The 15,462-nt window shown below is 41.3% G+C and overlaps 1 protein-coding gene across 1 annotated transcript in view; it reads left to right on the top strand.

The window, feature by feature from the left end:
- PLAA (phospholipase A2 activating protein) overlaps positions 1-15,462 on the top strand; it is a 52,472-nt gene that overhangs the window by 16,096 nt on the left and 20,914 nt on the right. Inside the window, exons 3-7 of the mRNA XM_004581064.4 lie at positions 214-314; positions 400-520; positions 5,168-5,335; positions 5,525-5,660; positions 9,065-9,234. Of these exons, the coding sequence (XP_004581121.1) occupies positions 214-314; positions 400-520; positions 5,168-5,335; positions 5,525-5,660; positions 9,065-9,234 (696 nt within the window). The remainder of the gene's footprint in view (positions 1-213; positions 315-399; positions 521-5,167; positions 5,336-5,524; positions 5,661-9,064; positions 9,235-15,462) is intronic.

Here is a 15,462-nt window from a genome sequence, read left to right on the forward strand (position 1 = left end):
TTGTCCTTAGCACAGCAGGGCCTTACACTGTCCAGTCTGACATCCGTTTGATTTTGATCACCGCACTCTTCCATGTGTCCATTGATTTATGCCCTGATTGGTTAGGGTACTGTTACTTCCAAAGAGCTTTTAACATGCAGTACTTTAATAACTCATTGCAGGGCTGAGCATTTTTTTTTGACTGAATATGTTAACAAGACTTTCTCCTCCTAGTCTGTAGTCTTTCATCTGGAAAATTTGGAACATTACTTAGTGGCTCATGGGACACCACTGCTAAAGTCTGGCTGAATGACAAATGCATGATGACCTTACAGGTACAGTGTTTCTCTGTGAATATTCTAGATGAAAATTAAATATAATTGTGTGGTTAGTGAAATTGATACCCATTTTTATTCATAGGGTCATACAGCTGCAGTATGGGCAGTAAAGATCTTACCTGAACAGGGTTTAATGTTGACTGGCTCAGCAGACAAAACCATTAAATTGTGGAAGGCTGGAAGATGTGAGAGGACTTATGCAGGTAAGATCAGAACAAGTAACTTTTGGAATATTATTATTTGCCCTGTTGGGTTTTTTAACTCAAATTTTACATGCTTGGAAATAGTACTTCTTTTTTTTTTGAAGATATGGGATATGGGGCTGACTGGACTAGGTCTGCTACACATACTGGCAAACCAGGGTAGGGGCGGGCCTGGTGGGGGTTATTGTGGATCACTTTGACTGGGCTGCAGCTCCCACTGGTTTATGTGAGGGCCGAGTATGTGATGGGCAGAGCCAGGATGGACTGCAACACCCATTGGTTCCAGTGGAAGTCGGGGCTGAAAACAGAACCAACCCAGCAGTTGCAACCACCAGCTAATCGGGGTGATGGACTGTGGCGGGCCCTGTACTTGCTAGAACATACAAGAATCTGGTCTAGGAATACCTCAAAGTTTTTTTGGGGATCCCCTCAATTGAAATGCCGGACTCAGAACCTTCACCAAGAAAAGACGGAAGATAGAACAGGTCAGTCAATCAGCTCAGCTGTATGTTGGCAGTGAAATACTGGACAAAGGGAGACTCTATGATATGGACTATGCTAATCAGGGGTTCTTCAACAGTCTCATTGTGCCTGAAGTGGTGAGATTGGCAGCGATTCATAACTGGTGAACTATCAAAACCACTTGAGCAAGGATCTCAGAGCATACCCCATATCCGGGACCTGGGGTGGGTGGGAGAATGGGTGGGGCTTCTCTCTCAGTATTCCCTTTACCTCGGATATATGACGGAAACAATAGGAAAATAGTGGTCTTACCCACTTTCCTATAACCCTTGTGCCTTTTTACCCTAATTAACAATGTAAAGATTGCCAAAATATAATTTAAAAAATTTTTAAAAGATTTATTTATTTTTATTACAAAGTGAGATATACAGAGAGGAGGAGAGATAGAGAAGAAGATCTTCCATCCGATGATTCACTCCCCAAGTGAGCACAACAGCCAGTGCTGTACATAATCAATCCCCTGTCTTGGCCTTTGCCATCAGATTCTGCAGCCTGGCCTGTCCCAATCCCAACTTTTATTGGGGGGTGCTGCAACCTAGCCCTGCCCAGCCTGCTCCCATCCCTGGTCATGTAAACTGGTAGGTGTGGTAGCCTAGCGTGGCATAACCCGCACCCTATTATAGCTCATGCACATGCCAGTGATCCAAGATTTGGCCCTGCCCTATCTGGTTTCCCATGCGGGTGCAGGATCCCAAAGCATTGGGCCGTCCTTGACTGCTTTCCCATGCCACAAGAGGGAGCTGGATGGGAAGTGGCGTCTCCAGGATTAGAACCTGCACCCTTATGGGATCCTGGCGGGTTCAAGGTGAGGACTTTAGCCGCTAGACCAGACCGCTGGGCCCGAAAATAGTATTTCTAAAACATTATTTTATTAGAGCCACTTGACTTGGGTGAATGTAATTTTTCTGATACTTAATATTAAAATTTTTAAGTTGTTTTTTTATTTGAAAAGTAGAGTTACACAGAAAAGGAGACACATCAGAGAGAGAGAGATAAGATAAACTGATGGGTCAGTTGATTGATCTGTCTTCCATCCCCTTTTTCACTCCTCAGACGACTAAATGTCTGGAGCAGAGCTGATGCAAAGACAGGAAATAGGAGTTTCTTCCAGGTCTCCCATATGGATACAAGGGCCCAAGAACTTAAGCCATTCTCTACTTTTTACTAAGCCGTAAGATCTTGATTGGAAGTGGAGCATTGAGGATACAAATCAGAACCCATATGGGATGCCAGCACTGTAAGCGGAAGTTTAGCTTACTATGCCATGGTGCCGGCCCCTAAGTTTATTTCACAGGTGCCAGTGTTGTGGCATAGTGGGATACTGCCCATGATATCCATATTCCATAGGTGTGTGCTGTTTGTGTCCCAGCAGCTCCTGTTCTGATCCAGCTCCTGGCTAATAAATTTGGGAAGGGAGCAGAGCCCCAAATCTACATAACCCATATGAGAGTCCTAGAAATGGCTCCTGGCTGCCTTCTGGCCCAACCCTGGGCATTGTGGAGTAAATCAATGCATGAGTGGAAGAATTCTCTGTTTCCCTCCTTCTCCCTCTAACTTTGGCAATCAAATGAATAAAACTTTTTAAATAAATGTTATCGTGAAAATAAAAACATAGGTCGGGGGCTCGGCAGCGTGGCCTAGTGGCTAAGGTCCTTACCTTGATCCCATATGGCCGCTGGTTCTAATCCCAGCAGCTCCACTTCCTCTCTGTCTCTCCTCCTCTCAGTATATCTGACTTTGTAATAAAAATAAAATAAATCTTAAAAAAAAAGAAAAAGAAAATACATAGGACAACCAGGTGTAGACTAATGACTATCTATCTAATAAACTATATTGTTTATGTGCTTCTGCATATTGTATCTATATGAAATTTATAAATTTATTACATATTTTGTATCAATAACACATTCAGCCTGAAATTTCAAGCATTAGCCATACTGATCATGGGCTAACAGTATTATTTTCACATACAGTGGAACACATCGTAGTGTCTTTGTTCATATTGAAACATATTGTATAATGATAACAAATTTGTGGATTTGGCTGGTAGACTATACGTAACACCTGAAGTGTCTCTTGTTTTATATTAACAGCACTGATTTACTTATGGGGCACTTATATTTTTGAGTTTTTATTGCATTTTTTTTTCCTCTTCTTTCTTGAAGGTTTCTCTTTAGAAATTCATCACTGTTCTGCATACTCCTTCAAGACTATGAGGACTTTTAGTCCCTTTGTAAAGATAAGATTAGGTGTAAATGGAGAATGGATAATAAGTTCTAACTAAGTGTTACACTTTTTTTTTTTTTATCAGTTCCTGCAATGTATTTATCAAGTCAGCATTTGTCTTTGTTAACTGACCTAAATCAACAAATACTAAGCCTGGAAATTTTGATTTCTCATCTTATTTTATAGGAGTCCAAGCTTTATAAACTGTCTTTTTCTTAAAATTTTCAGATATCTACTCTTTGTTATATATTTCAGTTATGATTGAGCATTGTTAATATTAAGAAGCATTTTTGCTATTGGAAATAAAAATTGAAATGTTATTTGAGTAAAAACGAAGATTATTTGTTGGTATCAAAATGCTTGTTTTGTTGCTTTCAATATTTACTTTACTTATTTGAAAGACAGAGGTATAGAACGTGAGATTGATCTTCAACCCTCTGGTTGTCTTTCCAAATGGCTTCAGCATTAGGAGATGGGGTACGGCACCAAAACCTAGTGGCTAAATTCTTTTATTTGCATGTGCCAGGATCCCATATGGGTCCTGGTTCATGTCCCTCCCTGTTTGTGGCCTGGGAAAGCAGTAGAGGATGGCCCAAAGCTTTGCGACCCTGCACCCACGTCGGAGACTTGGAAGAAGCTCCTGGCTCCTGGCTTTGGATTGGCGCAGCTCTGGCCGTGTGGCTACTTGAGGAGTGAATCAGCATAGGGAAAGTTTTTCTCCTTGTATCTCTTTTCTGTAAATCTGCATCCCCAATGAAAATAAATAAATATTAAAAACAAACACAAAAAACTGGTAGGAGGTGGACGAATCTGAAGCCAGAATGCCAGGAGTTTCCTTTGGGTCTCCCATGTCTTTTCTGGGGCCCAAAAAACGGGCCATATTCTGCTATTTTTCCAAGTGCATTAGCATAGGGCTGGATCAGATGTGGGGCAGCTAGGACTTGAACTAGCAGCCATATGGAAAGCTAGTATTGTAGGAACTGAGTATGTCATGATGCTGGCTCCTGAAACACTGTTTTTGGAGATTGTTTTTTTCTTTTTTTAAAGATTTATTATTTTTTTTTTTATTGGAAAGTCAGATACACAGAGAGAAGTAGAGGCAGAGAGGAAGATCTTCCATCTCATGATTCTCTCCCCAAGTGACCACAACAGCCTGTGCTTTGCCAATCCAAAGCCAGGAGCCCAGATCCTCCTCCAGATCTCCCAGTGGGTGCAGGGTCCCAAGGCTTTGGGTCGTCTTTGACTGCTTTCCCAGGCCACAAGCAGGGAGCTGGATGGGAAGTGGCATCTCCGGGATTAGAACCTGCGCCCGTATGGGATCCCGGTGCATTCAAGGGGAGGACTTTCCTTGCTAGACCATTGCACCAGCCCATGGAGATTGTTTTGAGAGGGTGGGATGCTTATAAAATCACTTCCTAAGACGAGTGATAAGGAATGGCAAAACTAAAGTATAAATTTAGGTTTTCAAACTTTTTATTAAATGAAGAATAAGATGTTCAGAGCCAGGCCCAGAGCTGGCACAATGGCTCAGTGGCTAAATCCTTGCCTTGGAAGTGCAGGGATCCCATATGGATTTCAGTTTGTGCCCTGGCTGCACTTTTCTCCCTGCAGCTCCCTGCTTGTGGCCTGGGAAGCAGTTGATGATGGCCTAGAGCCTTGGGTCCCAGCACCTGCATAGGAGAACTCAAAAAGCCTCTGGCTCCTGACTTTGGATCAGCTCAGTTCCAGTAGTTGTGGCTAGCTGGGGAGTGAACCAGCAAATGAAAGATCTTTTTCACTGTCTCTTCTTCTCTGTAAATCTGCCTTTCCAATAAAAATAATTACATCTTTTAAAAAAAATCAGAGCCTTCAAAGACATGATCAATTTTATTGTTTGATTTTGTTCTTTCTGTAATACAGGACATGAAGACTGTGTAAGAGGCTTGGCAATTTTGAGTGAAACGGAGTTTCTTTCCTGTGCAAATGATGCTAGTATTAGAAGGTGGCAAATCACTGGCGAGTGTCTAGAAGTATATTATGGACATACAAATTATATTTATAGCATATCTGTCTTTCCAAATTGCAGAGGTAAGATATTCTTGGGCAGATTTCTTTAGAATTTTATATTGAGCATTAACTGAGATGAGGGAAGCGTGATTACATGTATCAGTGTGCTGTCTGTGACTTGAATAATCTAGTAAGTTTGTTCAGTATCTTTTTCCTGATTAAGAACTGTATTGTTTTGTTTATTTTAAATCATATATTCATTAATTTTAGATTTTGTGACAACCGGAGAAGACAGATCTCTGAGAATCTGGAAACATGGTGAATGTGCTCAGACAATCCGACTTCCAGCTCAGTCCATATGGTGCTGCTGTGTCCTAGACAATGGGGACATTGTAGTTGGTGCAAGGTAGTTATATTCTTTTTTTTTTTTTTAAGATTTATTTATTTCCATTACAAAGTCAGATATACAGAGAGGAAGAGAGACAGAGAGGAAGATCTTCCATCCGATGATTCACTCCACTAGTGACCGCAACGGCCGGTGCTGTGCCGATCTGAAGCCAGGAACCAGGAACCTCTTCTGGGTCTCCCACTTGGTGCAGGGTCCCAAGGCTTTGGGCTGTCCTTGACTGCTTTCCCAGACTACCAGTAGATAGCTGGATGGGAAGTGGAGCTGCCGGGATTAGAACCGGCGCCCATATGGGATCCGGCGTGTTCAAGGCGAGGACTTTAGCCACTAGGCCATTGTGCCGGGCCCGCAAGGTAGTTATATTCTAAGTGGTCTATAACTGTCTAGACCTTTCCCAGGCATTAGAGTGTACAGCTGTAAGACATTTCAAGTGACCTGGGGCGATGATAGGTACATTCTTTTAGCTGATAAAACAAAGGATATTCCAGCATTTTTTCTGATGGTTGTGCTGCAAGTTGTGCAGTTGAAACATTGACTATAAAAGTAGTTAGGAAGAGCCCAATGTGATAGCCTAGTGCCTAAAGTCCTTACCTTGCATGCGTTAGGATACAATGTGGTACCAGTTCTAATCCTGGCAGCCCTGCTTCCCATTCAGCTCCTTGCTTGTGGCCTGGGAAAGCAGTTGAGGACGGCCCAAAGCTTTGGGACCCTGCATTCGCATGGGAGACCTCTAAGAAGCTCCTGTTTCCTGGCCCGGCCGTTTCGGCTGCCTTGGGAGTGAAACATTGGACAGAAGATCTTCCTCTCTGTCTCTGCTCCTCTATATATATATCCAGATTTGCAATTAAAAAACAAGAAAAGTAGTTAGGAAAAGTGGAGATTGATGTGGAAAATCTTTTCAAAGAAATTTAAATTGGATTTTGCAAAATTTTGAGTAAGAAAGGAAATGAAAGTTTCTATCAAATGAAACAATACAGCAAGACCCATATGTGCTTTCTACATCTGAATTTACCCAAATGACTAAAGACATGGATAGACTTTTCCTTGTCATTTTCTAAATAATACAGTTTAATTGTGTAGCATTTTATTAAGTGTTACGAGTAGTCTAGAGATGTCAAAGTGTGTAGGGGGATGTGCATTAAATGTGTAAGCGACTTGAGCATCCATGGATTTTGGTGCACAAGGATATTCTGTAACCAAGCCCCATGGACACTGAGAGACTGCCGTGTAAGTTTCATCGGAATGAATATGATAGGATTGAAGTGTAAGAAAATAAAGGAGGGCTAATATTAGGGAAGAATTGGATGATAGGTGTGGTGGAGCTTAACTTGTGGGTAAGTTGAATGCTAACAGTTTTTTAGTTTCAGTGTCTGGGATAAAGGGATTGTAACTCATGAGAAGAAATGACCAAGGCAGAGGTTAGGAATCATTGAATATGTGAATTTGATTTACCCAGAGCTGTCAATGGAGATACAAACAAATTGACAAGTAGCTGCTGTAATATGAAGTTATAAAAATGGGTCACAGAGTGCTAATGAAAAAGATAAGTAGAAGATAATTGAAAGCAGATATTATAAGAATAGAATGAAAGAAATTAAAGAATCTTCAGACTTGAGATGATTGGAATTCTTACTTAAAAAATTGAGAAGTGAGAGTTAGTTTGGTGCAGAGGGGGATGAGTTTTCACTTTGGGCTTGCTGACGCCTGAGTAGTAGAGGGCCACGCACAAGCTAATTGATCCGGGACAGTTTAGGCTGGAGCCCAGTGTGAAAACCATACTAAGATAAAGATGTGAACAAAATTGCAAAAAGCAAACCAATGGAGATCTTTCCCTAAAGGAAGAAATACAGACAAGGAATTGAAGCCTAAGAACTGACCATTATAATATACTGAGAAAGAGAGGCCACTAGGTTAAACAGGTCAAAGGAATCCAGAGGTTGGCATTTAAAGACAAATGGGGGGCCCTGCGGCGTGGCCTAGCGGCTAAAGTCCTTGCCTTGAAAGCCCCGGGATCCCATATGGGCGCCGGTTCTAATCCCGGCAGTTCCACTTCCCATCCAGCTCCCTGCTTGTGGCCTGGGAAAGCAGTCGAGGACGGCCCAATGAATTGGGACCCTGCACCTGCGTGAGAGACCAGGAAGAGGTTCCAGGTTCCTGGCATCGGATTGGCGTGCACCGGCCCGTTGCGGTCACACTTGGGGAGTGAATCATCGGATGGAAGATCTTCCTCTCTGTCTCTCCTCCTCTCTGTATATCCGGCTTTCCAATAATAATAAAATCATTAAAAAAAAAAAAAAGACAAATGGGGAGATTTTTGAGTGAAATTGTCATCAAAGGGAGAATAAACTTGAGGAGTCAAGCCATGGAAAATTAGAAAAACATTTGGATTTTCTTTGGAAGCTGTTAATTAGTAACTCTTTGATTATGCATGTACATTTACATTATGCAACATGTACATTTAAATGCACATTTATGTATATATTATCTATATACAAGGCAAAAAAGGGCTGCTTGAAGAAATGGATGAAGGAAAGGATTAAGGACTACCCTAGAATTGAAGGCAAAGAAAAACAAACAAACAACAACAACAAAAAAACAGCAGAGGGCTGTAAGGATTAATGGGTTTAACAAAGTAGAAGAGTTTTTACCTGCTTTGACTGGGACTAGGATTGGTTTGTGGGATCAGTTCCCCCTTACCCTCAGCTCCTTAATTGTAGCTCAAGTGGAAGAATAACTTCAACGGTTGGCTTGTTTGTGTAAAGTCAAAAAAGGAACAATATTATAAAACTGGAATTAATACAGTTGAAAATAGCTAACTTTGCTACTTCTAACTTTAGAATTTAGAAATTAGAGAAGTAAAGTAATTTTTTTTTTTTTCAGAGACTAGAGGCTGGAGACTGCCATTTAGCCAAAACGCGAGGCTGGGTTTCCAATTTTGTTTTCCTATGGTGGAAGGCCAATTGTTCATTATTGGCATAGCAAAGAGTGTGTTTCCCTGTTGAACATCTGTTGTGTAATAAACTGTATGTTTATGTTGAGCCTCTTCTAAAACGAATCAGGATACTATAAAATAATATCAATGTAATATATATTTAAATTCCACATCTTCAGTACTATAGATTTATATAATGATAAATTTAACTTGGTGTTAGAAACTATTTTTACTTGGAGTTGAAAATTAGATTAAGCATAGTATTTCTGCATCCTTTGCCAGTAACTTCTCTAAAAAGGTGAAATATTATAGGGTATTGTGTGCTGAAGTGAGCATCGTGCTGGCAGTAATAAATACCTAAGAACATTTCTTATCATGAATAGAGATTATTTTTCCCTTGGATCATTTGGGTGCGAGAATGTTAAAGCACTATCACATTGACTTTTAACAATCAGTTTGTTTTTCCTTATAGTGATGGTATTATTAGAGTGTTTACAGAATCGGAAGACCGGGCAGCAAGTGCCGAGGAAATCAGAGCTTTTGAAAAAGAGCTCTCTCAGGCAACAATTGATTCCAAAACTGGCGATTTAGGGGACATCAATGCGGAGCAGCTTCCTGGAAGGGATCATCTGAACGAACCTGGTAAATATTTCAATTTATTAGGGGTTAAAAAAAAAGTCTTGTTGGAATATTGAGCAATTAAGCAAACAAAATGCTTTCCTACTGATTTCAGTGTTATTCTCATTGCCAGATTCTAATTTTTGAGAATTTTGCTGACATAAACAACTATTAAGACTAGCTATGTTCTTGGGCCCAGTGTAGTGGCCTAGCGGCTAAAGTCCTTGCTTTGAACGTGCCAGGATCTCATATGGACGCCGGTTCTAATCCCAGCAGCTCCACTTCCCATCCAGCTCCCTGCTTGTGGCCCAAAGCCTTGGGACCCTGCACCAAGTGGGAGACCTGAAAGAAGCTCCTGGCTTCAGATCAGTGCAGCACTGGCCGTTGTGGTCACTTGGGGCGTGAATCATTGGACAGAAGATCTCCCTCTCTGTCTCTCCTCCTCTCTGTATATCTGACTTTGTAATAAAAATAAATCTTTAGTTAAAAAAGACTATGTTCTTCTCACAGTTTTTAGACTTTGAGTTCATGAACTTCTCATAATTTATTTGAAAGGCAGAGAGAGAAGGAGCAATTTCCCATGTGCTAATTTTCACCTCAGATGTCCACGATGTCCAAGGCTGGGTCAACTCAGTAACTGCATCCAGGTATTTCATATGGTTGGCAGGAACCCAAGCACCTGGGCCATCACTTGCTGTCTCCCAGAGTATACATTAATAGGAAGCTAGGGGTAGAGGGAGTACTGGAACCTAGATACTCTGAAGTGCAATAGGCTTGTCTCGATTGGCATTTTTTTTTTTTTTTTTAAGATTTATTCCAATTTATTACAGCCGGATATACAGAGAGGAGGAGAGACAGAGAGGAAGATCTTCCGTCCAATGATTCACTCCCCAAGTGAGCCACAACGGGCCGGTGCACGCCAATCCAAAGCCGGGAACCTGGAACCTCTTCCGGGTCTCCCACCAGGTGCAGTGTCCCAATTCATTGGGCCGTCCTCGACTGCTTTCCCAGGCCACAAGCAGGGAGCTGGATGGGAAGTGGAGCTGCCGGGATTAGAACCGGCACCCATATGGGATCCCGGGGCTTTCAAGGTGAGGACTTTAGCCGCTAGGCCACGCCGCTGGGCCCGGCATTTTTTTTTAAAGACTTTTTTTTTTTTTTAATTGGAAAGTTAGATATACAGAGAGGAGGAGAGATGATCTTCTGTCCATTGATTCACTCCCCAAGTGAAACTGTACTACTGCAACAATGTGGAGGAATCTAACATGGGGGGAGGGTTTGGGGAGGAGTTGAGGGAATCCCAGAGCCTATGAAACTATGTCATTACAAATAAAAATTACCCAAGATCTGTCATCCTCCAATACATCCACTGCTGTAAAATAAATGCAATCAAATGTCCTCTACTGTATTTCATAAATACTAATTTATAAAAAAAAAAACCTTAAAATTTATTTTAAAAACATCAGGTAAAATTTTGGTGAGGTCCCAGCCCCTGTCTGTGGGCTCAGATTCCACCTGGTTTGGGGCAGCCCTAGTTTGTGGGATTTGGTCTCGCCCAGTGGTGAGCAGGCCTCCTTTGGGGATTTAGGTTTCGCCCGGTGGTGAGCAGCCCCAGTTTGTGCTCTGAGATTTTCACCCCTTGGTTTGGTCTGTGTGTTAGAGGGTATTTGCTTTTTTGCGGAGTTGCTAGCACAGGCACTGTTTGCTTGTAAGTATATTTTCACTGTGGCCTTGAGGCATAGGAATTTCAGAGACTTCTAATCCAAAGTACAGAGTTAAGGTGCCCATTTTGAATTTGAATGGGAAAAAGGTGCGAACCCACTCACTTGGCTCAGTGTGCTGCTCTGGCAGCAATTCTTGGGATACTGATTTTGTTAATGTGGCTGACTCACCAGCAACTGGTTGCTTTTGATTCATCCAGATCTCCGATACCTGATCCTAAATTTCCTGTTACCTGGCCATCCATTTTTTAAATATCTTCATGAAAAAAGTCAAGGAAAACAAAACTGATTGCTAAACTTGTTCCTGGTACTTGCAGATTCCATCTTGGAAGGTCATTGTTGTGATAAATGTTTAGCAAACTGTCTTTATCTGCATATCCATGGTAACATCAGGAATGTAGAAGTCAGGATATTTGGCTCTTGTAAATCTTGAGGTTTCATTTGCAACATTTTCAAAAACTGTAAAATTTATATCGTAAATAATTTGGTATAAAATTAATCTCTAACACAATATTAAATTATTTCAAGGTGTAAGTTAAATTAATGTGATATTCATTTTCTCCAAAGTATTTTCATATCCTAAAATAATTCCTGTGCTTTTGACTGTTCATCAAATTTTTCACTGCTGTGAATTGATATTTTGTATGTTTTAAAGATATTTGAGTGATGATTTTATGTCAATAATTGAGTCCAATCTATATTGTGCTGTGCAAAAATTGTTTCAGATATTTCTTGCCCTTTTGGCATCCTTAGGAAAGCATCCAAAAAATGCAAAAGTTGCAAATAGTGTGCATTTATCTCTCATTTTGTGTAGACAGTTGATCATGCTGATTGGATTATGTTAAGATTGTTGCCAAATGCCAAATGGGCTAAAATGCTGTCATATCGGGGTGTTTTGTATGTCCATGGAGTTGTGAGGGTTTGGCTTGGGTTTACATGCTTTTGACGGTTTGGTTTTATAGTTGTATCTGGTTGTTCGCCACATATTCTTAGGATACTGGAAAGTTTAAAGTTTAAATTTTCAGCTTAATGAAGGAATTTCACAGCAACAACTATTTTTCCAAGGACTGGAATAACATATCTATTAGTTTTTTAAAAAGCTTAAAGCTCTAGTTCATATGATATTATATTATTATTACGTTCAGCTAATTTCTGCAACCTGGTTCTTTACCGTGAGCTGAAAACACCAGACACAACGAGATATCTTAGGAGGTTTATTCCAGCAGGGCAGGAACTGGACAGGGTGGTGAGGGAGCAGTGGGAAAAAGAGGAGGGAAGGGAGGCCAGAAGGAGAAGAGAGAGCCGCACCTGTGGCCTGTTTGTCACTCAAGTGAACCTGCAAGGTGTGGGGGCGGAGATTGGGAGGGATTGAGGGCAGACCCCAGGGGATTGGTGTCTGAGACTCACATGTGATTGCCTAAGAATGATTGGTAAGTGGGTGGAGTTGGGAAATGTGGCTGGCAGATTGAGGGTGGGATTCTCAGGTGAAATGCCTGATTGGGCTCGGCAGCGTGGCCTAGTGGCTAAGGTCCTCGCCTTGATCGCTTATGGCCGCTGGTTCTAATCCCGGCAGCTCCACTTCATCTCTATCTCTCCTCCTCTCAGTATATCTGACTTTGTAATAAAAATAAAAAAGAAAAAAATGCATGATTGGTGGAGTGCTGGACTGGCACGAATTTTCTGAGCTGTGAGGAAGAGGAAATGATGCCGGGTCCAGAGTGGGGTATTTGAATAACTCCTTACAATAACTTTTTTATTTACTAATTTCTGGAAAAGACTGTTACTACCAAGCTTGGTTGATGATAATTTTTAGAATTTCCAAATGTGTGTGTGTGTGTGTTCACATGTGTTTCTTTTAATGTTTGTCTTTTGTAAAAGTTGTTTGAAGTTGTTACCATATGTTACAATCTGTTTTTATTGGCCTACAAGTTTTGTACCTTGTTCTACCTACATTTGTAAGACATCTGAAAAAGTATAGTGAACTTACGTTGCTAAAAATAGCAAGCAATTCTAAAAAAGAAAAAAAAGACTTTTTTTTTAATTGGAAAATTAGGTATACAAAGAGGAGGAGAGATAGGAAGATCTCTGTCCATTGATTCACTCCACAAGTGGCTGTAATGGCCAGAGCTGAGCCGATCTGAAACCAGGATCCTGGAGCCTCTTCCGGGTCTCCCACACAGGTACTGGGTCCCACGGCTTCAGGCCATCCCCAGGCCAAAAGCAGAGAGCTGAGTGAGAAGTGGGGTTTCCGGGATTAGAATTGGTGCCCATATGGGATCCCGGAGGCGCATGCAAGGTAAGGACTTAAGCTCCTAGGCTACCACATCTTAGCCACAATGCTAAATGCCTGCCTCTAGAGATTGTTTTTAGAAAATGAGTCTCCCAGTTAGTTAGCTTATCTACAGTATACAATTTGGAAATCACTCGTTTGATATTGTTTAATGGAATGGATTTCCTGAGAGAGGTAGTACAAACAAAACAAGTTTTAACAAAGCAGTGTCTGCTTTGTTAGTTGGAGATCAATTTCTTTGAAAATACGGTATAGGACCCGGTGTGATAGCCTAGTAGGTAATTCCTCACCTTGCATGCACCAGGATCCCATATGAGTGCCCGTTCATGTCCCGGCTGTTCCATTTCCCATCCAGGTCCCTGCTTGTGGCCTGGGAAAGCAGTAGAGTATGGCTGTAAGCCTTGGGACCCTGCACCAACATGGGAGACACGGAAGAAGCTCTTGGCTTTGGATTGACTCAGCTCTGATCATTGCAGCCACTTAAGGAGTGAATCAGCACATGGAAGGTCTTTCTGTATCTCCTTTTCTTTGCAAATCTGATCTGCCTTTCCAATGTAAATAAATAAATGAAAAATCTTAAATAAAATTTTATTTTGGATGTATCCTGCCTCGCTATATATTAAATGATCTATACATGTTTTTCCAAGTCTTGTTTCGTGGAGCTCTAGAAATTATCTCTTTTCAAAATGCCCAGGAGGTAAAAACTAATTTTATGATTAGGTGTCATTTGACTTTTTATATTTTGTTAACATTTGCACTTAGGGTACAAAAGCTGGTAAATTTTTATTGTCCTTGGTACACAAATCAAAGCAGTGTCTCTGCTCCAGTTGTTACTGTGTTTTCACTGACATGAGATTTTTTTTTTAAAGATTTATTTTTATTGCAAAGTCAGATATATACACAGAGGAGGAGAGACTGAGGGGAATATCTTCCTTCCGATGATTCACTCCCCAAGTGATTGCAATGGCCAGTGCTGTGCCTATCCGAAGCCAGGAACCCAGATCCTCCTCCAGGTCTCCCACTTGGTGCAGGGTCCCAATGCATTGGGCCGTCCTTGACTGCTTTCCCAGGCCACAAGCAGGGAGCTGGATGGGAAGTGGAGCTGCCGGGATTAGAACCGGCACCCATATGGGATCCCGGCATGTTCAAGGCGAGGACTTTAGCTGCTAGGCCACGCCGCTGGGCGAATGTACTTGATGAAACATTAAAACTTAATTTATTCCTTCTTAATCTTTTAATGTACATTTTTATAAAGTTTATTTTATTTGAAAATCAGAGTTACAGAGAGACAAAGAGGGAAACAAATGCAGAAATCTATTCACTGGCTTACTTCCTGGATGTCCATAGCACCAAAAGCTGGGCCAGGTTCAAGCCCAGAGCCAGCAGCTTCCAGGCCTCCCAAGAACTTGAGCCATTTTTTGCTGCTTTTCCCAGACCATTGGCCTGGAGCTGGAGTAGAAATGGAGCAGCTGGTATTGGAAGCCTGTGCCGATATGGCGTGCTGGCGTTGCAGCTAGCGGCTGTACTGGCTACTCCACAAAGCTAGCCCTTGATCTACATCCTTTTAATATTCTGTAGAGCAAAAGATAAAATATATCATGGTGTCTCAAAGGAAAACTACTTTTTTAGTCATTTGAGTTACAGCACAAAATAAGCCTTTTTCAATGAAATGCAGTTTCTGTTTGAAAGACTGGTATTATTCATGCTTACGTATATAATAGACGTTTTTGAGAATGATGAAAGTGAATATGTCACTCTAAGGAAATGACTGATAGTATTTGTTGCCAAAGATAAAATTCATGCTTTCAAGTGAAAATTGAAATTCTAGAAAATTTGTGTGTGTTACCAGAAGCGTGATAGCTTCCCTTTGGTTGATGATTATAGTGATAATATTAACACATGCAATTCATATTGAATAATGTGAAAATAGAGACATTGTCTAAGTCTGTGAAATGGTATTTTCAAAATGATCAGTATATGATGGAGCAGATTCATACATGGGTAAAAGATACTGTATTTTAGCATTAAAAAAATTGACTGGTAGGGGCCAGCGCCATGGTATTGTAGGTTAATACTCCGCGTGTGACGCCAGCATCCCATATGGGTGCTAGTTCTAGTCCTGGCTGCTGCACTTCAGATCCAGCTCCCTGCTAATGAGCTGGGAAAGCAGTGGAGGATGAGTCAAGTCCTTGGGACCCTGCGCCCACGTGAGAGGCCTGGAAGAGGACCTGCTTCAGATAG

Source organism: Ochotona princeps, chromosome 14 (assembly GCF_030435755.1).
Source record: "Ochotona princeps isolate mOchPri1 chromosome 14, mOchPri1.hap1, whole genome shotgun sequence".
Lineage (NCBI taxonomy): Eukaryota > Metazoa > Chordata > Mammalia > Lagomorpha > Ochotonidae > Ochotona > Ochotona princeps.